At 40.5% G+C, this 24956-nt stretch overlaps 2 protein-coding genes across 4 annotated transcripts in view; one reads left to right on the plus strand and one right to left on the minus strand.

The window, feature by feature from the left end:
- Positions 1-439: 439 nt before the first annotated feature.
- Positions 440-13951, plus strand: KBTBD2 (kelch repeat and BTB domain containing 2). 3 transcript variants are annotated; one of them, XM_075705491.1, is made up of 5 exons: positions 1356-1386; positions 2549-2669; positions 7611-8140; positions 10891-11056; positions 11471-13951. In XM_075705491.1, exons 3-5 carry the CDS (start codon positions 7971-7973, stop codon positions 13004-13006), a joined length of 1872 nt encoding a protein of 623 aa, XP_075561606.1. In that variant the 5' UTR covers positions 1356-1386; positions 2549-2669; positions 7611-7970; the 3' UTR covers positions 13007-13951. The 3 variants fall into 3 exon arrangements, with proteins under 3 accessions (XP_075561607.1, XP_075561606.1, XP_075561608.1); XM_075705492.1 differs by lacking the exons at positions 1356-1386; positions 2549-2669 and adding an exon at positions 440-492; XM_075705493.1 differs by lacking the exons at positions 1356-1386; positions 2549-2669 and adding an exon at positions 5170-5974.
- Positions 13952-23107: 9156 nt separating this feature from the next.
- The window catches only part of AVL9 (AVL9 cell migration associated), a 39397-nt gene continuing 37548 nt past the window's right edge, over positions 23108-24956 (minus strand). The window contains exons 15-16 of the mRNA XM_075705759.1: positions 24041-24129; positions 23108-23202 (exon numbers count right to left, since the gene is read on the minus strand). Of these exons, the coding sequence (XP_075561874.1) occupies positions 23108-23202; positions 24041-24129 (184 nt within the window). The remainder of the gene's footprint in view (positions 23203-24040; positions 24130-24956) is intronic.

Raw genomic sequence — 24956 nt, forward strand, 5'->3', positions numbered from 1 at the left:
TCCGCCGCGCAGCCCTCAGAGCTGCGGCGATTCGCTCCTCCCAGCAGGGGGCGCCGTTTGGGGGTCCGGCGCCTGCGCCTTCGGAGGCGCCGCGAGCGGCCACCCGCCCCCTCCGCCCCGGCGCGCGGGGCTGGCGCGGGGGCGCGGCGCGAGCCGCCGGCCCTGGCTCCCCGCCCCGCGCGTGCGCGCGCGCGCGCGCGGAGCGGAGGCGGGGCAGGCGCGGCAGCGCGCGCCCTCGCGGCGCCTCGTAACGGCCGCCGAGCGGCGTCGGCGGTGGTGGTGCCGGGGGGGGGGGGGGGCGCGGTGCGTGGTGCGTGTGTGTGTGTGTGAGAGGAGGCGGAGGGCAGCGCGCCTGCGCGCCCAGTGGCCGCCGCCTCCGCAGCCCGGGTGAGACCGGATCCTCCTCCTCTCCCCCCCGCTTCCCCGGCCCCCTCTCGCCCCTGGCCGCCCGCGTTCGGGACGCTGAGGCAGAAGAGGAAGCGGCGGTCGGAGGTTTGTCCGGGGTGGGGGATGGCGGCGGCGGCTCTCCCGCGCTCGCGTCCCGCCGCGCCGTGAGGCGGCGGCCGCCCTGGTCCGGCGCGGCCGTCGGGCCGTTCCCCATCTCGGCGGCGGCCTGCGGGGCCGGAGCGGGGTTAGGCCGCCCCTCGCCGCCTCGGCCCCGGCGGCGGGCGGCGCTCCCGCGGCGGGGAGGCCCGCGGGGGGCTCTGCGGCAGCCTGCCGCTTCCCGGCCCCCCCCCCTCCCGCCTGGGTGCGGCTCCCGCCCGCCCCTTCCGCGACCTGCGGCCGCTCCCGCCCGGCAGCTGCGGCTCCGGGCCCGCCGGACACCGGCGCAGACCCGCGGCGGAGGCACCCGAGGAAGAAGGCGAGGTGGCTGCTGGGGCCGCCTCCGCGCCCTTGGCCGGGGCCGGCTCCTGGCGCGGCGGAGCTCGGGAGAGCCGAGGGGAGGGCGCTGGGCGCTCGGCCGTGCGGCCGGCGGGGCCGTCCCTGCCCCCCCGAGCGCAGCGGGAAGGTGCCCCCTTCCTTAGGGCGGGGGGGCTTCCTAGGGGGGCAGGAAGGGAATTAAAGCGACGGAGGGACGGGGCGGCGCACCTGGGTGTCGGGAAGAGGGGAACTAAACGTATTCCTTTCCTGCTACCGTGTCGCTGTGTCGCGCCGGCAGGAGGGGGCTGTAAACTCAGGCCTCTAACGGGGCGGGCAGCAGGGCTTCCAGCGTTCAGTGCGCCTCTTCAGCTGAGCAGGTTGGGATGTTTGTGACTTCGGTGGCTTGGGTTTTTTTGGTTTTGTTTTTGTTTTTTTTGGTTTTTTTTTTTTTTCAGAGATGCTTGAAGGGGTGGACACGATGAAGTCTTCTAGGAGAACAGCACTGTAGCGGCATTGCCGTTTCTTGTAATTGCCCACCTTTCCTTGCTGATGAGTCTAGTTGTGTGTATATATAGTATTAGCACCTACAGCAACCGTGGGTGCGCTTCAGTGTTTATATGTGGATTTGAAGAGTCAAATTTCGTAGTGAACTTTTACAGACTAAATATATGCATAGTATAGCTTTGAAGTTAGCCGTCTGTGTGCCTAAGATTTTTCAAGTACTTACTATCATTTCTGTTATTAACAGGGTAGATACCTGCTGCTTTTGACATGACTTTAATGATCATTTAGAAATGGATTTGTGTTGTAGGTAGCATCTGTGTTTTTAGAGGTTTCCTTGCAAAGCCACAGCTTGGCTTTCTACATTACTTTGTGATCATAGTGGAGCTGAAAGGCTGTGTGCTGTTGTGAGCTCACCTAGGGCTGTACCTATATTGATTTTGTTAAGATGATATATTTAGGAGATCATTAAAATACATGATCAACTGAGTTCAGTTTCTCATATATGTACCAGGAGAAATAGGTAATTTTTAATATACTCAGATGTGTAAATCATGTAGTCTTGTGATCTGGGTATAGATGTCGCAGCTCTTTCCTAACTATTTTTGTGTGTGGAGTAAAAGGGTCCTGTTATACTTGGTGCTGTGTAATAAGCATCTTGCAGGAACAGAATGGATGTTGCTGCTTATTTAATTTTTTTTAACTACATTTTGGACAGGTGGTTGTTTTGGGTTGTTTTCTTCTTTTTTTTTGAGGCAGGCTTTTTTGTTTTGGTTGTGTGATTATGAAACAGACCAGAACTGGTGCAAATTTTGCTTCCTTAATTTAGTGGCTGTTACATGTTGAGACGAAATTTTAGATGTGTGAATAAGGTGTCCATTATAAGACTCTTAACATTTCAGGAATGAGATTACAGTTAGTTAAGCTACATTAATAATTAATCTAATTTCTTAATGTACAAATCAAATGCTTGAATTTATAATTGAACATCATCACATCTCATAGGGAATATTTAAGGGAGTGGTGCAAACTCGAATTTAAGTTGTTAAATAAAACGGACTAGTTTCATTCACATATTAGAGTTCAGAGAAAAAAAACCACTTTTCTGTACATATACAATCTATGGCTGGATCTTCCTGGAGACATCCATGGCCCACTTTTTTTTTTTTTTTTTTTTCCAAAACAGGTCAAGTCTTTCCACAAAACAGAAACGCCCTTGGGGATGGAAACTACCTGTGCTCAATGTAGAAGGCCAGTTGCCAAGTTAAGCTGTTGGTTTATCTTGTGCTAATTTTATTTCTGAGCAGGTATTTCCTTTAGTGTACAACTTCCTTTAGGAGCAGAAAAACAGGAAAGAAACTGGTAGTGAGGAGTGCATTGTGGCCGAACATGTTGTTAGCATGGAGTCTGACACTTCTAGTCTCTAGCTTCTAGGTAGTTTCAGAAAGAAAGCTCACCTACTTCAAGGTTGTAACTCACCTCCCAAGCATAATATGTATGGAAAAAGTAGTAGTTTCCAAGTGAATAATAATTTTCAAGATGATAAACCTTGTAGGAACAAATCAGTCCTTGTTTTCTGTGAAATTTCACGTTGTTGCCTTATTACAATCTCCTTGATGTCCTCGGGTTTCTGGACTGCAGTGCTATCAAAGACACCTTTGATAGCTTTAGAAGAGAGGAAAACTTCCAAGTCTGGAACTGCTTCATCAATTACCTATTTCTTTTTTGCTGCCAAGGATGCAGATTTGATATATTACTCAAGAATCTACAGCTTCCAACTCCTTTTTCTTCCTTCTTTCCTATCTTTGAGATCTGTTGGCTAGGTATATTGATTTACATAATTGATTTTAATCATTTTTAGTACTTGTATTCCCCCTTGCTGTTAGTTGGTATAATCATTTTGAAAAATGTTGATTTGTAATTCAGCATATCCTTAATAGTAACTAAGTATTGAAGTGCCTGAGCTTTGTACTTTCATTGCTACCTGGGAGGATTGCTCTCTCAACGCACGTGAATGCTTGTGTAGTTTGGCTTACGGTTGTTCAGTTCTTAATTCTGACGTTTTATTATGTTAAAAATAGTGAATGACTCACTTGTTTAGACGTGTTTTCACTTGTGATTTGTATGAAGCTGCCCTTGGATGGAAATAGGAATTTGATTAAAAGTGCACAAAAGTAGTATTTAAAGCTTTTTTATTAGTTAAAACTAGATTAAATTAGTTGAATGTCTGTTGTTTTCTTCTTTTTCTTCCAAACATGCAGGCTTATTGAAGTGTGAATTGTCGTTAGTGAAGTTAGAATTCAAGAGATATTTCGATGGCTGAAGGGACAGATAGGAACCTGTGAGACCTTCATAGATTTTTAAGTGTTTCCCAGAATTTTAGTGGAAGTTAGGCATCTGATCTGGCAGACTTCTTAATGGGATTTTAAGAAGAACTTATTTCTTTTCCTAGTATCAAAGTATCTTAAAAAAGAAAACCAAACCCCAAGTGCATGTCTAGATATCTGCTTTGCCCTTCTTATAATTTGGAAAAAATAAAGCAGATTTTGTTTTGAATTAGTCCAGTTGAAGAATATTGTATCTATATATCTTATACCTTTCCCTACTAATTAAATTGGACATAGTCAATGTACTTATTCCATGTTATACATTGAAGTATAGAGTGAACACTTCTGTGTGTGTAGTGCAGTATGTATCTGTTTACCAGTCTTTGCCTGACCTCAGAAGATAAACAGATTCAAGGAAGGCAATTAATAGCCTGTCCCATAACTCATTAACATTTGATGACTAATTTTTGGAATGGTCTCATTCAGACTTGAAGTGCATGAACAAGTGTTAAAAGCCACCTCATTAAAATTACTTAAGCTAAGAGGAATAATTACTTAAAAACAAACCCTCTTATCAACCTGTTAGGTAATGTTGCTCTCCAGCTTGATAGGGAGTTACTTTGTATCACCCAGTAATAATTTGTTGTAGTTTGCAATCCAGTACCGCTGTGGCCTTCCAGCAGCTACCTACCAGTCCTGTTTTAGATAGCTGACTTCCAAGAAGTTACCCAGAACAAAATGGTCGTTCCAGTGACATCGTTGAAGGGGAAAGTCTTATTCGTAGAACTTGTATTCAAGGATTATTTTTATTCTACCAGTTTCAGTTCAGGCTAACTTCAGCTGTAGATCCTTTCATCCATAAATCAGAAATGTTCACTGCTGTGTAGTTGTGAGAACTCCAGGAGACTGTAGTGCATCCGTAGACATCTTTTTGAGTTCATAGTTTTTCAGTTAGCGGAGATCTAAGAGCTGTATGCCAAGCAAGCACAGCGCAGTGAGAGAGATGTTAGGTTGGGAGTGGGGAGGACTGAGCCTCTTACAGTTCTCCTTTGGCAAGTATGTGGCTTTTGACAAACTGATTCTTGTTTTGGTGCCTCAGTTTTTCAGCCTCTAAAGTGAGGAGAGTATCTCCTTTAAAATTGTCTTGAACTCTTCAGAGAGGTGTGAGAGAGGTAGGTAGGCTTGGATGACTTTCCAGGCACAAAATTATGTTCCTCCAGCACTTACCCTAATGTTTTGAACAGATTCACTTCTCTTGGGCAAATGACAAGATAAATGATGGTAATTTTAGACCAGAAATTCAGAGAGCCTTCATGTATTTATTGTTCTCCTGAGGAGTATTTAGTATGGTTCCATTACAAGGCAATGGGATGCGACTCCTGACTTCGTGACAAATGCAAAATTTTGCAATTTAGCAAATGGTTATAGCCGGCAGCAAAACACAGTTTGGATGTGGAAAACGGGAGTTGTGTACATGCGTGTTCCTACCATGTGCGCCTCCCTGGAGCACATCACGGAAACGAGATGGTTTTAGATCTGCTGTAAACCAAGGACTCCAGCTTTGTAAATTTACAGTTCAGAGGTGGTTCACATCACATAAATGTTCTGCAACAAGACTCCTGTCATCTCCTCAGTCTCTTCTGCTACTGAGGGTCATACTCAAATGTTCCAGCTATTTATAGTAATTAATTTCACAGTTTCAACTCCTCTTCTGTTGGACAGGTCTGCTTTTTCAGTTATCGACTGTCAGCCGCGTGCTGCCAAAAATGTCTTTAATCTTACTAGCAGGTGTATATCAATTTCTCCATGGCATCCTTGACTGGTTCTGTTACCTAATGACTAAAACAGTGCATATTAGTTTTGCTCTTTCTTTCCCTGTTTCTGAAGATTTATAGTCTTTAAAATTGTATCAGAATAAGAAGTTAGGATATCAGTGACTTCTTTTGCTACAGCTTAGTACTACTGATGCTCTGCCCAAACAGAGCTTAATCCACCAGCTTGTATTGTTCTTGAAACTTTACTCCTAAGCCAGGAAAAACAATGCTGTAGAGAGACCCGGGATACCAGTAGAGCCACGAGCTATTTATTTCTGTGGGCCTAACACACTTAGGAAGTCTGCGTGTCTCTGTAGCCATTTAAAGTTCAGTGCAAAATCTGTCAGTGGATTAGGTTGCATGCTAAGCTGTTATCAGATAACCAGGATAGTGGTCGGTGATGCAGAGATGGGATGCATACTAATTTGGTGAAAAGAAGCTGTGACTTGAAGCAGAAGGTCATTGCTTTAGGTGAGCAGTATCTTTGTCTATCCCTGATATACCTGTGGTTTAAGTGACTTCAGCGGTTACCTGCACCTGTAACTTGAAGGTCTGAAGTCAAGACATATGCCAATATCTGTTATTATAGCAGATAGTAGCCTCTCCTTCTTCCTCCCCCAAATATTAACATCTTTTCTGTTTTTCTTAATTAACTGGCTTCACCTGAACAGTGAACATTGGGTTTGACTATTTTTCCAGTCAACCAACCAGTGAAAACTTAAGAGTTTGAAATTCCTGTTTGTGTATATTTCTTGACTGAAAAAAATCAGTGACACTAAATTAGTACTAATTAAAGCGGCATTAATTAAGCATATCTGTTTCAAGTGAGTGGATGTTAAAAGATGGCTGTCTCTGAATTGTATTACAGGCAGGGCTCTGTTGAAATAGCAGATCTTTGATATGGCTGGCAGGTATTTCTACAGCCTTCAACTTACACTAAATCGTGTATTTTTATATGGAATTTGAAGTATGTTGTTTCAAGTAAGGTATATCTGCATTCTCCGTTCATCAACTATAATGATAGCGATGTCTTAGACATTAGACAAACATGTCCCTGGTTATTCCTCAATTTTGGAATGTGAACGAACAGTGCAAGAATAAATAAATCTGGAAGTATTTGATAGATGTGGTACTCTGGTGTCCTTTATGATGGTGATCTTAACTGTGACAACTATCCCATTCTTAACTATGTTTCTGTGTTCACATGGAAGATAAGATAAAACCTGACCCCATTTTTAAGAGGAGGAGAAATGTCCAAACAAGAAAACAGACTTTGGTAGCCTGAGGCCATTGCTTTATAACCACTCCAAGTGTTTTGACCCCTGCTATTCCAGCATCCCTTTGCTCCTCTTACCTCCGGATTTTTCTTTTCTCCTGTCTGCAGCAGTCATGCTTACCTGGCTGTATGGAAATGACTCAGAAGGAAAAAAATGTGAATGTGAAATGTTAATAGGTGGAAGCCCTTCTGCACAGAGAAGAGGAATCAAATAAGGAATTGGGAATATAGGTTGTTAGGTTTCTTAATCCTTAGCACCGGTTCTGCTTGTTCTCTGGTAGAATGCCAAAGGTGAAATAAATGGGTTGATGATGATGTTGACAGTTTAGTTGGAAAATGATGGGAATGTTGAAGAAATTGCATTTGTATTTTTAGTGGCTTGGTATTTGATAAGCTTTAAGTAGACAAAAACACAGAAGTGGAAAAAGTAGCTGTTTAATATGGAAATGAAAAAAATGTGTCTGTCTTATGGTTGAAGCAAACGCACAGGTATACTCAGTGGGAAAACTGGGTAATTCTTGGAAGAGGAATAAAGTCTTACTGAACCTCGTTTTAACTCTCCAGCCTTATTATCTGTGTTGACAAAACAGATTATATTCATTCATGAGTCTAGGTCTTGATGAGAATTAACGTACAAACTCTTCTGCTTTTAATTTCTCTTTGTTTCTCTTTGATACTTTTGTTGGTTTAATTTTTTTCTCAACAAGAGTTTTTGTGCAAGTAATTAAGTACTAATTTAGAAACACGTTTGTTAGACAATTACTTTTAAGGGGTAACTCTGAAAGGTTTTTGAAAAAGTGCTAATGTGCAAATTTATTTTCCTGCTTTCAGTCACTCAAGTGCAGCCACTGATCACGAGATGTTACCACGAAATCTACCTCAGACTTCGCGTTTGCTCATTCATTTGCTGCGTCATAGATCTCAACAGGAGCTCTGCAGACACTCTTGAAAGTCTCTGAACTGATTGTGACATCAAGTCAAAGCATGATGACCTAATAGTAGGTCAAAGTCTGAAACATTGATTCAGCAGTCGAAGATAACACTGCCTTTTTTTATCAGTATCACTTCTGAAGGCTACAGACTTCCTGCCATTTCTTCCCTGGTTACTTCAGAAACATTCAACTGACCTTTCTCTGGTGAAAAGATCTTGACTTTTCTCTCTGGTCCTGGAAATATTAATGGAATACAGTCATGTCTACCCAGGACGAGAGGCAGATAAATACTGAGTATGCTGTATCCTTGCTGGAGCAGTTAAAATTCTTTTATGAACAGCAGTTGCTAACTGACATAGTGTTGATTGTTGAGGGCACTGAATTTCCCTGCCATAAGATGGTTCTTGCAACATGCAGCTCGTATTTCAGGTAAGTATTCAAAGCAGGATCTGTTAATTCTAGAAAATCTGTGATACCTGGTCTTGAGTGTAGTATTACTTAATTGTTTAACAATTAATGTGCTGCAGAGAGTTTTAAAGATCAGTGAAATAAGTAAAAAGCCTAAATGTATCATTACTTGTCAACACCAAAAGAGTAGATTTTCTAGCATCTTGTGACTTACTCTGGATAAATACTGTAGTTTTTACAATAAGTGTGTGTGTGAAATCACACTTGTGATGGTTTATTTTCTTTAGGGAGTTAATTGAGTCTGAATAATTAGGAATTTTCTTATTCTTCATACTTAATCTTTAAATATTTAATGTTTTTTATTTGCCAAGGTAGGGTAATGGGATTATTGAGACAGGCTGTGGGAGTTCCATTGTCATGTTTATTAGCTGTTGTTTCTTAGCAGAAGCCTCTGCTAAAAGTAGGGATTGCTGCGCAAGTTCACGGCTGTTTTCTGAATCGTTTGGTTTTCTCTGCTCAGCAAAGAAGCCAGAAACTCTTCTCTTGCCTGAGAGTCTTGCTGCAAGGCAACAGGTTTTTTTGTGTGTGGGTGGTTTGTTTTTGTTTTGAGTCCGCCCCCCCCCAACATGCTGTAGCAATTTTTAAATGAGTAGTTCCTGCTTCCCAGGTGTCCTGTTTTTTGTCTTTTGAAAAGTTTTTATTAGTAAGATGTGACGAGTGCCACTACTTTTTGCAGATACCTTCATAGTAAGTCTTCGAAAATGAGGCACCATGAATTTTCTGCAGTGATCAATCATTTTTTGTTGGCATCAATTAATCTGCCTGTCTGGAAGGAATTTTGAAGCTTTGAACTAGTCTTGGTGACATCCATGCGTGTTCTACCTTCCTGATGCATTGTGGAGGGACTATAACTTTTTTTTCCTGTTTAATCAAGGGAAGGTTTGCAAATTCTGTTTTCTTGTTGAGATGGGCTGACTAACAGAACACTTCTAAAATGTGTTTTGTCTGCTTTCTTGTATAGAATATAGAGAATAACTTCTAATGCAGGGAACTAGTTGAGGATTAATTTATTACTTTCACATAAGTTTTTGTTGCTTCTGGTTTTTGTGTTATTTTTTCATCTCAGATGAGTCTGGTACGATTTTTAGCAACAAGTATTGTGTGATCATTAGATAATTGCTGTTGGCCTTCTGCAGATGACATAGTTCCAACAGTCTATAAAATAACAGCCACTGGAAATGTGGCCAGATTTCATGTGGGTGGCTAATCATAAGGTTGGAAAGCAGTCACGAGTCCACACAAGTGTGCTGCATTAGAATGTGCAGTCAGATCTTATTCATATGTGTTTGTTTATTATTTATGGAATGAGGTTTTGGCACTGGTTAAAAGAAGTATCGAGCTTGTGGTTTTGTCATGTTCTGTTTTTCTTTTCTGCTTTGCTTTACAAGAAGATGCTCAGCTTCCTAAATTTAGCTTTATTATGAAAAATTGATAGCCCTGAAGGAGGCTGTGGGGAGAGGGGGAAGAACAGAAAAGCATCTCTTAGCGTGACCCAGCCGTTGCGTAGGACCGCAGCCAGCTTACCTTCCATCTTTGTGCTCAAATGCTGTGCTGCAGGAGCCCAGCTCCAGCACAGGCCGCTCAGCAGCGTGTAAGCGTGCACTAGAGACAGATTCTCTAACACTACCTCTTCCCCTCTATGAAGGGGAGTCTGCTGGCACTCGTACTGTCTTGCTTACCTCTAAAAAGCTGCATGGCAAGCTGATACTCACTTGGCCAGTCAGTGATCCCTCCTAAAATGGAAGTTGCCCTGAGTTAAGGAGCTTGGAAGAAGTTGGAGAGAATAGAACGGTGGTGGGGCACCGTCTTTGTATTGGTTGCTTCTTGGCATGGCTTTGCATAGGGAGTGCATCTGCATGTCCCCTTCACCTCTCCAGCTGGAGGCAGGGCTGCAGGGTGCACCCACCGTCCCTTCTAACTTGTCTCGTATCTGGTTTCCTGAAAAGCCACAAATATAAAGAGCCTTGAGCTGAATTTTCAATACAACCATAAATCCGAAACGTGAATTAATATAAAGCTCTTGAAATCAATGTTCCCCATTAAATTGCCTTTCTACTTTTTCAGGAAGATGTAATGGAAATTCTTAGAGTTTTTAAAACTGTTTTTCAAACCATGTCTGACAGCTTTTTCTGTCACTGATTTTTTGTCCACAAACTTGAAGTTTGCTGCATATTATGATGAATGGTGTATATAAGAAATACTTCATGGAGTGCTAGTGCTTGCTCCTTTTTCGGAGCTAACTTCCTCCTCCTCCCAGAGAAGCGTGCTTTTTGGTACGACTTAGCTCAGTCCATTGCATAAATCTGCTGCTTTTGTTTTAGAATCTAAAATCTATCTGTGTATGTTTCAACAGTATTTTCCAGAGGGTGTTTCTTCCCTCTTGTCATCACCTGACATAGAAAAGGTTTTAAATGTCATCATTAAAATGCTAAAATAATTAGAGTTCTCTGCTGATTAAGACAAAAGAGTTTGCATAAATATAAAACATGTCTACAGAAGGTGCTGATAGTACTTTTTGAGTGTTCTGTACAAGTGCTTTATCTTAAATACTTCATGGTAGCCTGAGGTAAATATTAAACACCTGTAAACAGGCAACCAAAAGGCTGTTCACCTTCTGGAGTGTAATCACGGAAGGCTTAGAGGTGATAAGTGACTTTAAGATCACTGTACTTACTGTTGGTCTTTGTCTTAATATGTATATTTCTCTTCAGAGCCATGTTCATGAGTGGGCTAAGTGAAAGTAAACAAACACATGTACACCTGAGGAATGTGGATGCAGCCACTTTACAAATTATCATAACTTACGCATACACGGGTAACTTGGCAATAAGCGACAGCACGGTGGAACAGCTTTACGAAACTGCCTGCTTCTTACAGGTAGGAATGTTTTATTTTGAGTATGAAATAACTGCTTCTACTCTCTGAAGCATTTTTTTCTTCATCTTGTTAAATAGTCTTTTCTGTTTAGTCATTTCAAAATACTCTTGCTCGGTTTTCTCAGTTCATGTACCCATCCCTCCTTGCTTTATGGACCCTATGGAGGCTGGAAGTAAAACAGTGCACTTTTGTAATATTTAGATAATTGGTTTCGCAAGCAGACGTAATCATGTGACGTACTTGATCTGTGTGAATCAGCTGAGTAAGTCACTGCCGTATTTTTGTGTATGTATAGTATTCCAGGCCTAAACTCTGGTGTTCAACACTAAACACAGGTACTTTCACCTGCTGCTGATACGTGAAGGAATGGATTGTATGCAGTAATACTTAGTGTGTTTCTTCTTTGCATTACAGGTAGATGATGTGCTACAACGGTGTAGAGAATACTTAATCAAAAAAATCAATGCAGAAAATTGTGTGCGTCTATTAAGTTTTGCTGATCTCTTCAGCTGTGAAGAGTTAAAACAGAGTGCTAAAAGAATGGTAGAGCACAAGTTCACAGCTGTGTACCACCAGGAGGCTTTCATGCAATTGTCACATGATCTACTGATAGATATTTTAAGCAGTGACAATTTAAATGTAGAAAAGGAGGAGACAGTTCGGGAAGCTGCTATGTTGTGGCTGGAGTACAACACAGAATCACGATCGCAGTATTTGTCCTCTGTTCTTAGCCAAATCCGAATCGATGCACTTTCAGAAGTAACGCAGAGAGCCTGGTTTCAAGGTTTACCACCTAATGATAAATCAGTGGTGGTGCAAGGACTGTACAAATCAATGCCCAAGTTTTTCAAGCCCCGACTTGGTATGACAAAAGAGGAGATGATGATATTCATTGAAGCTGCTGCTGAAAACCCTGGTAGTCTTTATTCGTCTGTCTGCTATAGCCCCCAGGCAGAAAAAGTTTACAAACTCTGCAACCCTCCTGCGGACTTGCATAAGGTTGGGACGCTTGTAACTCCTGATAATGACATCTATATAGCAGGTGGGCAAGTTCCTCTGAAAAACACGAAAACCAATCACAGTAAAAGCAGCAAACTCCAGGCTGCCTTCAGAACTGTGAATTGCTTTTACTGGTTTGATGCGCAGCAAAACACGTGGTTTCCAAAGACACCGATGCTCTTTGTTCGTATAAAGCCATCCCTGGTCTGCTGTGAAGGATACATCTATGCAATTGGAGGCGATAGCGTTGGGGGAGAACTCAACAGGAGAACTGTGGAGAGATACGATACTGAGAAAGATGAGTGGACCATGGTAAGCCCACTGCCTTGCGCGTGGCAATGGAGCACAGCGGTAGCAGTTCACAACTGCATTTACGTAATGGCACACAACTTGATGTACTGTTACTTTCCCAGGTCAGATGCTTGGGTAGAAATGGCTATGCGACAAACCAGTAGATGTTTTGCTTCAGCTGCTGCTTTTGGTGATAAAATATTCTATATCGGAGGACTGCATATTGCCAGCAATTCTGGTATAAGACTCCCAAGCAGTACTGTAGATGGGTCTTCCGTAACTGTGGAAATCTATGATGTGAATAAAAATGAATGGAGAATGGCAGCCAACATCCCTGCCAAGCGGTATTCTGACCCATGTGTTAGAGCTGTCGTCATCTCCAATTCTTTATGTGTCTTTATACGAGAAACCCACATGAATGAGAGAGCCAAGTATGCCACCTATCAATATGACCTGGAACTCGATCGCTGGTTTCTAAGACAGCATATATCAGAACGCGTGCTGTGGGACTTGGGGAAAGACTTCCGGTGCACCGTAGGGAAGCTGTATCCGTCTTGCCTTGAAGAGTCCCCGTGGAAACCTCCAACGTACCTCTTCTCCCCCGATGGAGCTGATGAATTTGAGCTGGATGGGGAGATGGTTACTTTACCACCTGTATAGCTCCCAAATTAGACTGCACAGCTGATTCTGTGCTCAGTTATTTTGAAATAAATGGTTGTGAAAGAACAGGTGTGGAAATGGAAATATCAAAACCTGTCTTTCATGAGTTGTATTCTTATGCCCTACTTAACACTTGCCGCCATTCAGTATGAACCAGTGAAATGAGCAGATATGCTTCCATAATCTGAAATACTATTATCTGATAATTGAGAAACATATATGTATATCATGAGCTTAAGCATCTGACTTGTCTAAAGAATTAACTTCTAGTTCTATGGAGTCTTGGTTCAGGAAAATTAGCTTCAGAAAAAAAGTAGTTACTGTTTCTAGGATGATGTCACAACTCTCTTGAAAGTATCTTCCAGTTATATTTGAACTACTTCTGGATATTCTACGTAAGTTCTAGTTCTATAATTGTCAGTGCGGCCTAATTAAAGGACTGTGCTGCACTTACTTAATACTAACATCCATGTTGGTATAGTAATGCCATTAAAAGGAAAAGAAAAACAAATCCCATGGATCTACCTGTGGTAGGAAGGGTAGATCTTCCATTGTATGGTAACACGCAGGGCGAAATGACTGCAGGTTCAGTCAAGCTGTATTATTAGGTGCATGTATTCTATTTTCACTAACTTATACCTGTCTATTTAGAATACAGGTCTTCCAAGCAGCTGGTAGTTTACCAGGTGTGGACTTAAGTTGCTGGGCTTGCAATAGGAATTGTCAGCCCTCATAGTGCGGGTCTATGTGGAGCTTTAATCAGTAAATGTCTCCACGTTCTGTATTACAGTAACATTGGCTCATGTATATTACTTCCTGCTGCTGATGTATTTTTCCATTGTAAAACAAAGTTTAGTGTGGATTAACCAGGTCTTTATTTTCTGTTAATTTAATAACAAGCATTACTGTAGTGTGATTGTGTATAGATATCCCTTAGCTATCAGGTTTTTTTACTTTGGGGGGGCGGGGGCAAACTGTTCAGGAATATCCTGTGCTGTGTGTGCAGGAGAGCAGATGACTAGTGCTGCTCTGGCATTAATCCCAGGAACCACTAGCAGTAGCGGGGTGCCGCCAATCTAACATGAACACAGGTGCTTCATGACAAACCTTACTAGCATGTTCAGCTGCATCATGTTCTGGCACTGTATTTTAAATGACATTAATTTATTAAAAAAGACTGAATCCAACTGAGTTTGAGCATGCTTTGTGGTTGAAGTAGATAGAGTTGCGACACCCTCCCACCATGTGCAAGCTTCTAGCACGTGGTTTGTTGAAGGCAACTTGAAATAGTCAAGCTGTGAAAAGCTTGGAGACATGCACAGTAGCTGACTGCGCTTCCTGGTCAGTGAAAGCTGGAAATGAGGTATTGAAGTCAAACTGAGGATTACATAGAAGTTGAATCCCTCACCGTGACTTTTGTTAATCAGCACTTCTCCCATCATGGGACAAATTCAGCTCTTCTGAAAGTGAAAACCAACAGGCACTAAGGAGGTAATGAAGAATCTTTTCCATAAGCTTAGAACATGGGAGACCAATTTTCAGTGTGTAATATTAAGAGCAACTTTATTTACTCCATTGTCCAGACTGTCACTGACTTTTCTTTAATTCTGTTTCTTACTCCAGTGAATACAATTACAGCTTTCAACAAAGATGACACCTATATATTTTTGTGGCTAGGTCTCAAGTGGATTTACAAAGTTTTGTCTTGTACCATCATTAAAGGTTTTGACTGGAAAAGGGACCTTAGATAAACCTGCCTCATATAAAACTCTTCCCCTTGCTCTGGCATTTTGTACCATGTAAGGATTTATGGGACCCAGAATAGTGATGGCTCCAACAGAAAGAGGCAAGCTACTAATTTTTTTCATGAAGGTGACATGTTTGCATTTACCATTACTTTTTTTTTTTTTTTTTTTTTTAATAAAAACTCCTGAATTGCTTAGATAAAAGGGGAGAAGTGACTTGGGGGGATCCTGCTGATAAGGTGTGTTTATATTGCTTTCATGTAGTCTGGGACAGGCAGTTCCAAGCCTGTACCAGGGAGCATACATTAAAAGAAAAACAGGCATCCTGTTTTCTAATGCAATTTGGAGAATCACATACCTCTGGCAAAAATGTGAGTGCTGTCCTGATAACTCCAGCCTGAACAGACTGCTCAGTTCTGTGGGTCGTTCTCACCTTAGCCTACTGCATTGGGCAGCATCAGGCTTCAGGACAAGCCTGTGTTCTTCAAGTGGAGATGATTGCCAGCTCATGAGGGAGCACAGTGGGTTCTGTTACTGAGAACTTTCATTTTGTGTTTAAAATCTTATGCATAGTGTCTTACCAAAGTGGGGGGGGGAAGGTAAATTTAAATAGAAAATAGGTGACTAAATTGCAGTGGCTGTAAGTCACAGTTGCCTCACAGAACCTGGAAGAACTATCCTTGATTTTATCCATTTAGGAACATCTTTTAAAATACATATGGCCTACATGACTTCCTGCTAGCCTGCATTTTTAATATATTATTTTTATATTGTTTCCAGATACTAGCTGCATTTTTTTTGTATTTTTTATGGTCTAAGATGATGTTGTACCTTATTTAAAATTAATTTACTATTAATAAGCAGTACTTAAGACTAGTCAAGTGTTGAACAGTTCTTTAGTGACTCTATTAAAGACATACTTACTGTTAGTTCACTTACTTATGCAACTAGTTGCTGCAGTCAGTATTCAACCCCAAAGGAAAACAGAGCTGGCAAATGCTACTGTCAAGTCTGAATTCTTTCCTTGCATAATTCAAGAAGGAAACTGTGCAGGCAAAGTGGTGTCATGTGCCTGGAAATGGTCACTAGTGGTAGAATTAGAGAAAAGCTGCTCTGGGAACAAAGACAACAGCTGGAAAAAAAAAAATGCAGTTCTCATTTCATAAATGGAGCAAATATGATTAAAGCCTTCACGGAGTTCCAAACTAACATCTTACTACAAAGCTTCGGCCTAATACTAGCCTATGCAACCTGTACTTGGCTTTGAAGTACACTTACATACAAGTGTCAATGAAGCAACTCTCTATGTCCTCAAGCTTTGCTATATTTGCAAAATTTTGCTTCTTTTCTAGTAGAACTACTTTAAGTTAGACCTACATAGTTTCAGTTCCCCCTACCTGAAGTAATAAAAAGAAGCCATCTAGCCTCTGCTAATTTTTAATGCATCCACTCATTTTTATAGTTGTTTAAATACATACTCAATTGCAAGTTGAATTTTTGTTCTAAGGGCACCAGTCAGATCTAGGGCAGTGAATTGTGTCAAGCTTTACAGAGAAGAGCATCAGGTGGATAGTTAATTTTGGGGGAAAATAATTTGATAAAATTCTAAAGATTTTTTTTTAAGTTTTAAAGCACTGCTTTTCACACCATTTCCCATTTCACTTCTCCATGCTTCCCTTAAGATGCACTAGCACCTACCCGACTGCAGTACAGCTAAGGAACATCTGTGGACAAAGCCACAGACCATTGAACTTATTAGCAGGCTAGTGTTTTTCCTGTTTCTCATTTACAGCTACCTTCAAATTGTTTTCTCTTTTTGGACCTGGCTTCCTACATGAAAGGAGCTTTAATTTAGGCAGACTCTGAAGTAGGCTCACCCTTAAAACCAGTTTCATTCCACTTCGTGCTCAACATTAGCCAGACAAAGTTCTGTTTAGGTCCACTCCAGAATTATTTAAAATACCTCCCTCCTGCAACATTTACCATGAGTACAATTCCACAAGGCAGAGTTCTTACTCATGGAGCTTACAGCCTGGAGGAAGAGTACTAGCAGACTGGGTAAAATGCAGGGATCACTCACGATGCTGGGAGATGGTCTACATGAGATCTGTACATCTTCACACACCTCCCGGTGTGTGTTCCGGTATGGAAGAGGTTGGTGAATATCCCGAACCAGCAGCTGAGAGCAAGACCTGGGTCAGTACCGAGTTACAGAAACTTTGACATGGAAGAAAGGACTAAACAGAGAAGATGGGACTGGCATGAAGGTGAAACAGAGTAATAAAAGTATCTCTGTGTGTGTGCGCTTTTCTCCCCTCCTGCTCTGAAAACCATGTAATAGCTCTTCTGTGGCCGGGTCTAACTTTGTTTCAGCAAAGGGTTTAAGCATTGTGCGTACACCATTACTGAAGTGCTAAAGCACGACTGGTCACCTGGAGCACTACATGACTTCATCTCTTAAAACAGTAAACTGCACTGAATACATACACGCACTCTTAGGCACCTCTACTGCATTAATATGACCGAAGAGCCAGTGAACAGGACAGTAAAAAGTTGTAAGAAGGTAGTGATGTAATAGACCTTAAAGTCTGTCCAGGTATGTGCTAACCATCAAGCTGAAGCTTGATGCTGAGATTTTTATTTAGAAAGTGCAAGAGGTATGGGCTAGCTAATTTAACTCTGAGCACATGTTTTTATTGAAGAAAAAAAATAAGAAACAAGTTCCACAATTTAGGAGTGGACATGCTCTTCAGCCAGCTCTTTGGCACAGCGTTACACACGTCAAAATACACACAGACACAATTTATTAGGAGCAGCAAAGGTCCATAACCACACATCATATTAGGTGATACGTTAAGCTCAGTGTTATTTTTTGCCACTTTCTGGTATTCCTGAACTTTTAAATTCTCCACTGTGTTTCTGTGTGCATTTCATAAAGTCTCTAAATTCAGAGATGAGAGACCAATTGAGTTTGCTTCTTCAGTATTTTCCATCTGTTTCATATAGCATGCAAGTGATGTTATTCCCCATATTGGTTTTAAGACAACAAAATACCTCTACATCTGCCTTCACTTCCTCTGTTCTTCCTTCAGTCTAAACATTCCTACTCGGTTTTCTTTATGCTCCCCTGATCTAGAAAGCAGTGCTGCCTTCTTGGTGATCTAGATTAAGACAAGAAAAGAAGATTGTGTAGGTGTTCTCTGCTACTGTTGAGGCAAACAGTAATTACGCTTTCATCAATATTAGTAAATTCAGGCAGGGAAGTAACAACATCATCATCTTATTTTCTATCACTTGATTTTGGAATAGTATTACAACAGGAGCAATGTATGATTAGGCAATTTTGAACCTATATAGAACAACTCAACAAGACAGCTAGACTTCCAAGTTCCATCACAACTGAGATTAAGCCACCTGTGTACAGATGTTGTGCACATACAATGTCAAATTATGGGGAATAAAGTAATCTGAGTAAGGTTCACTATTTAACTGACTATTTAACTGACAGAAGCAATCCATCTCCTTTTTTTTTTTTTTTTTTTTTTTTAATGAATCCAAACACTCCTTCTAGTATTTGATAAAGAGTAGGGTCAAGCCCAGAAGCATCACAGAACTAAAGCTCTATGCTTGCTTTTTAAAGTCAGTCTCTCCTCTACTATAGTATTAAAGACTCAAAACACCATGAAGCGATTTGTCATACATCTTTAATCATAGTACAATAATGTAGTGTTTCTGCCTTTAATGAATACGCTCCCAGAGTTGCCCTTTTTAATGAAAACTAAATACGTGCAAGAAAGTAAAATTACACCGCATAAACAACATGATGGAAATTTATCTTACAGTGTGTTTGAACAACTACTTGCATACAGTCAGAAAAAAACCCAAACTTTAACAAGTTTTAGAGAATTGCAACCGTTTTCTAGCCATAAGCTACACGTAATTCACATCTGAATGTTCGTCAAGGCAGTTATGTTTCCTCCTACTGGACACGGTAATTTACCAAATCATTCTCAGCTAGGTACAGTGCCAGTTACAGCAGAAGTTTTAAAGTTTTAAAATAAACTTTTAGTGAGTAGCTCACTATGGCAGAGAGCTGGATGTGCAGCAATTAATTTACTCAGCATCCTGATTTTGACTAGCAGTCACCATCCACAGGAACTACATACTATTTTGAAGCTAAATCTAGATCAAAATTTTACAGCTGTACCTAAAGTTCTTACTGATGTAAGAGAGGTCTATGACCTACTGAAGACTTTAATCAATTTACAATGAGCAGTACCCAACAGGGAATAAAAGTCACACTAGATAGGATCCTCTTGTCCTAAATTTGCAAAAGCAACATCCACAATCAGTTTAAATGAAAGACAAATTTCAAAATGACTGCCAGTGTATTACAAGCAGCCACCAATACCAAAAACAGATGCCTGCAAGTGTCTTCTAGTGGGATTAATTTCTTAAAATAATACAGCTTTTTGAGCAAATAGAGCTTTAAACAGGCTGGATGTATTTATTTTTCAAGCAGCACAAGAAAAATCAAATACATTACTTGTATGTTCAATTATCAAGCAACAGTTTCTATGTTTAAAAACTGCATTCACGCCTTCACTTTTACAATTAAATACTGCCACATTAATTTCTCTGCTTAGTAATAATTTCTATGGAAATCAGAAGCTTGTTTAGACAAAATACTAAATTTAATTACAAAGGTGCTTAAAAGAGATGTACAAGGTCAAACAAGTGCAATGTACTAGAACACTGATCTAAAAATGATAATTACATTGTGATATTTGAGGAAACTGGTGTCAGACGTGCACAGGAATTAAGGTTATGACATGAAAATGACTGATGAAAAATGCTCAACATTTTAGTCAAATGAAATACTAGGTCAACAATACCGAGTCTTGTGAGGTTTTTGGGACTTATATTTCATATCTATGCTCAATAGGCAGTTCCTCAAATGCCGGCACATAGAAAAAGCAGACGTTGATGCCCTTGATGCCAGAAAGTCAAGAGGTGCACTACTGTATTACCTGTAAGTCAGTTCATGCTGCACACTGACAGCTGAAAATACCTTTGCAACACACATCATGACAGAGCTGTAACAACAGCTTCACAGTTGACTCATTAGAGGCACTATCACCAATTCATTTAGGACTCAGTGTTTCTGGCAGTGCAGAAGTGGATGTCAGAGTCTTTGAAATGGAAGTCGACTGCCTAAATCTTTCTAAGTAATGCCTGCACTGGAAATTTTAAAATGGGGGGGGGGGGGGCAGGGGGAGGGGAATAACTTGCATTTGCATTGGATTTAACTAAAGAGGTTACAACTATTAAATTAAGAAGAGGACTACATGAGCTTAGATGAACCTCAGTGGCTGCATGCCTTCCTACAGCCCAAAAGTAAGTGTAAGCAAATGTCAAAGAGCAAACGTACATGTTAATGAAGACCACACAGTATGAAGATCACTTAATCTCCACCCGCTGCATAAGGCTTAATCACTGTATAAGTTTAAATCACAGTCCAACTTGCTAGCAGCATGCCAGTTCTTAAAAAGATTGAAAATGAATACAAGTTTTTTATTTTACCATTTGTAAAGAAAGGGAAATACTCTTAATCAAGTTGTATGTTTGGCTCCACAACAGAGACAGCTGGGACAGTGGGGAAAAAGACTGCAGAGAAAGATCTGTCTGGTCTTCTTGCCCATAAGAGAAATACTGTGAAGTATCATTAACAGAGTCCCTGTACAAAGCAGCAAGCAGCCATGCATCAGCTTAGCACTGCAGAGGGCACCTCATTCTGCCTTTCCTCACATCACTCTACCCCCCCAAAAAAAAAAAAAAAAGAAAAAAGAAAGAAAAGAAATAAAAAAAGGAAAAAGAAAGAGTCAGCTTTCTCATATCCCTGGGCCAGCGAGGGAGTCTGTGGGAGTAAGGGAAATGCAGAGAGCTAACAAATCAGTTATACAAATTCGGGGCATAGGAGAATTTTACAGAAGACGCTCAGGTGAGGAGGCGACAAAGACAAGGATACTGAAAAGGGATCCCTGAAGGTCCTGTTTCTATACCTTGTACATGTAAATACCAACCACTTGCCTGGCTCCTGGAACCATTGTGAGCTCCTAAGCCTCAATTACCTGTGTGCCTTAAGTTGCTGAAGTTACTTTTATAGGTGCTTAAGCCATTTATGCACCTTTACTCAGTCTTCACTACATGAAGCCTGACCACATAAATCCCAGACAGCAGGTAATATGCTAGTCATTTCACAAAAGCAAGTGATTATTTTAGATTATTTTCTTATCTGCATGCTGCATCAGAAAGCTCTGGACTCATCATGAATATATGCAGCCCTAGTTTCATCATGAATAAATGCAGCCCTAGTCTTATTTCACCACAGCTCTTCCTGCATATCAAGTATTACTTAGTCTTTGAAAAGATAGAAATGTCTATTACAGAGTTGTGGAATACAACAGAAGAGAGCATCAGAAGTTTCAGGAGATACACAAATACATACAGAGACCAGGAGCAATAGTAGCAGTTCTATAGATACATTCTACTTGTATGTCAGAAGCAGTACATTAGTAGAGCTTTAGGGGCCTTTTTTGCCCTTCTCAAATCAAACTACTCAAACTAGCTGTATACTCTCAGGTTTTCCATGGCCATTCTATCTAGTTTGTCCTGGAAAAAAATTAACGAAGGCTTTAAGCTAGATCCTGTGTTTTCGAATTGCTGTTTGAATCAATAGAACTGAAAACTAAGTTGTTGGACAGTAACTATGTGATACAAGTGTGGCTTTTCTATTAGCCTTTCAAATGCACCTAAGGAAATTAAGTTCTAATTTCGTAAAACAAATGACATTCAAATCTTCTTGTTTATCTCTTGTACAGCTGCTGTATTTTATTTGAGGAATAGAAGAAATAACCATAACTTGAAATCTTGGCCCTGGAAAAGAACATGGCAAAATGCTGACAGATACTGATGAGGCAATAAACCAAGAGCCTTTTACTACAGAAAGTTGGAACATTTGATAATGTAATGTAGAAAATGTTAACAGCTATCACGTGGGGATATTAGAAGGCATATAGAGGCACACACATTGCAAGAAACAGAAAATAATCTCTCAGAATCAGGAAATGTAGGAAGTGGAATATGCTTGCATACAGAAGATACCGCATGCATGTTACATACGAAATACAGCACTATGCCACATCTTTTCATATAAACTATTATATTTCTTCACACAAGGATACTAACTGAGCTGTTTCAGTTAGTCTCTCAATTCTAGTGTTACTTTCCTTATGAAAAAAGTAGTTATCCAAACAGAACATTCCCTGAGTTGACACAGAAAATCAATATAGCTGATTTTCGTTTGGAAGAGTCTTCATAACTTTACTGACAAAAAAAAAAAGCCATGAAGAGTTTGCTACTGTGCTAGTTTTAGGCATTTTCATTACTTTGTATTCATATGTATGTAACTACATTGATGGTGTAATTACATCCTAATAGAGGAAGACCTCACAAAACTGTCTATGATCCAATCCCAATTTGGGAGAATTGTTTTGTAATACTTTTCCTGAAGAGATCTCTCCAACTGCAATCCCATTCATGTCCCAGGGTAAAAACACAGCCAAAACATATGTGAAGTTATGAAGGCCTACTGCATAACATCAAGAAAATACTGATTTTGCAACTGTCACACAGATTTGGGGACACAAAGAGAGCTAGAGACAGATTAACGCAAACAACTGTACATGGCTACAGAGGAGAAAGGAAAAAAAAACCCTTAAGTCAGCCACAGTCTTACTCTGCACCCTGCCAATTCTAGTTTGCAGGTAAAAGCAAGGAAGTTCCACCTGGCTTGGAACCCTTTAAGGGTTTCCACCGTATACTTTTTTCAGAGATGCTCTCAAATCCAACCTGAAAGAGGAATCAGTATTTATACTCTGCTTATTTCCAACAAGAATTCACAAACATTTGGCTATTTGGATTGAAAAATATAACTAGTTTACATAAATATTTTCAACATCCAAGAAAATGTACAAATCTAAAGTCAAACACATTTGGCTTGCAACAAGCCCTGTTTGCTAATGTCTTTATAAAGGCTCAGTTTTAAAGAAAAGTAGTCATTTTAAATACAACCAATATACTGCAAATACCATCCCATTGTATGGAGACACTCACCATTCTTCTATACTTCTAGTGAAACTGAATGGCAACATTCCACACCTGCTTGCAAGCAACATATACCTTGTTTTGGTCCTGGGTAGTTAATCTCCACTCCTGTGTTTTGGAGCGGTCTTTTTACAGCTCAGAGAAAGCATTGCACCTGAAATATTCAGCAGCATTTATGCAAAACCATTATTTAGTCCCCGAGGCTTTGGGTTGACTGTGTAAAAGTGGAAAACCACGATGACATAGCTGATTTCGCACTTGTGAAGGCTCCTCCAACTGATTGACCTGCATTACAAAACAAAAGAAAGGAGGTCAATAGTGTAGTGTTATCATTGCTAAGCTACTACAAAGAAATTAAAAAAAAAAAATCACGCAATCCGTTGTCCAATTTGGGATTTAAAATCCAAGTACAGAGTCTGTGCCAGAAAATATTCAAAGAACTCAAACATAGTAGCTCAGTAGAAATGGCCTATATTGTCCTTTGCCCTGGAAGGCTTGCTAGACTTAGGGCCAAAAGGCACTCCTTGCCAGAGCGTACAACTGCAAAAGGAGTAGAAAGACTCCAATGGAATAAAAGATGAAGCTAAACAATTTTTGGCAAAGCTACTGCAGAACAACCATCAGATTCTTCAATGGGTGAACTCGCATTATCTCACACTGCCAGATGACAATGTTCGAGTGCAACAAGTGCTTTTCCAGAAAATTACAGACTATTGCAAAGCCTGCAGAAACTGAGACAAGGTCTTCCTCTGATTTCAACCAGCTCTGGATAGTTTCAGTCAAACTGATATAAAAATGAGAACAGCTCAATGCAGAAGGTGGTGGTGTGGTCTTAAGCAGTTCCAGACTACATGAAAGCTTTTCCCTGAACATCTCTCTTCCCATACTCATCATTCACTGGAAAAGGAATTTACACCAATTTCTTTGGCCTAGCTGCTTCCCTCTCCACTACTACGCAATATACAGGGCCTCAATCAGCAGCTTTACCCATCAAAATGTTGCTCTGTTTTGTATGTATGTTATAAAGTACACTTGGATTAAAACAAAATATAACCGAGATCTAGGACACTTCTTCAAAAAAGATGTGGCTTAGATGCAAGCTTGTTTTAAATAAATTTCTTACCTACAGCTTTTCCTGTTTGTACAACATTTCGGCTAGTAGAAACCATCACATTTCCAATCTTCTTTCCACGTTCACTGTTTTGCACAGAGCTAAACAAGAGAGATACTGAAGACTGTTAGCTGACTGACTTCTTATTACTTCCAGGTGTAAATAAAATCTATAGTTAAAATATACATCAACACACACATAGATTTATATAGCATACATATATTTTTTTTATATGTGTGTGTCTATATATATAGACACACACATATGATCAAGCCCATAATTCCTGCATGCATCTTATCCGCACAGATCAGTTAGACAAACTTCTTGGAGGAAGAAAAGATACTGTCAGCAAGACAGGAGTAAACATGTCCAATGGTTCATTCTTATACAACATGCTTTATACCTTTTTCCTAAATGTTTACCAAAATGCATTTATCTTCTAAATTACAAAGTCAATTTGCAGTAGTTTTGAGAAGTTTTAGCCCTAATATATAAGCTTTAAACAAAACAATAATGACCGATCAGTAATGCTTACTGTTTTTTCTAGAGTTTACTTTGTATCTTGCTCTAAGATTAAATTTGTGATCAAGTACAGTTTACCCTCATGCTTCTGTTAAAGAAATGCAAAAAGATGACAGACACTACCATCATTTGGAAAGGAAAGTACAAAAGCAATCGGTTCTACTGCACAAGTGCGATCACTTGAAAATAATCTCATTTAGTTTTAAGTTGTAACTTTCAAGTCCACATTTCAGGCTTTGCAAACCCATTTATGTAAAACTTAACAACACAGCATGCCACATTCTTTTCCCACTTTCAAAATCTTCAGCATAGATGCAAAAAGCAGAAAGAATACAGTACACCAAGAACAAGTTTAGGCTCAGTTTGCAAAAGCAAGTCATTTCAAGGAGTATCTGATAGCAAAGTC

This window comes from Pelecanus crispus, chromosome 2 (genome assembly GCF_030463565.1).
Source record: "Pelecanus crispus isolate bPelCri1 chromosome 2, bPelCri1.pri, whole genome shotgun sequence".
In the NCBI taxonomy this organism is placed as follows: Eukaryota; Metazoa; Chordata; class Aves; order Pelecaniformes; family Pelecanidae; genus Pelecanus; species Pelecanus crispus.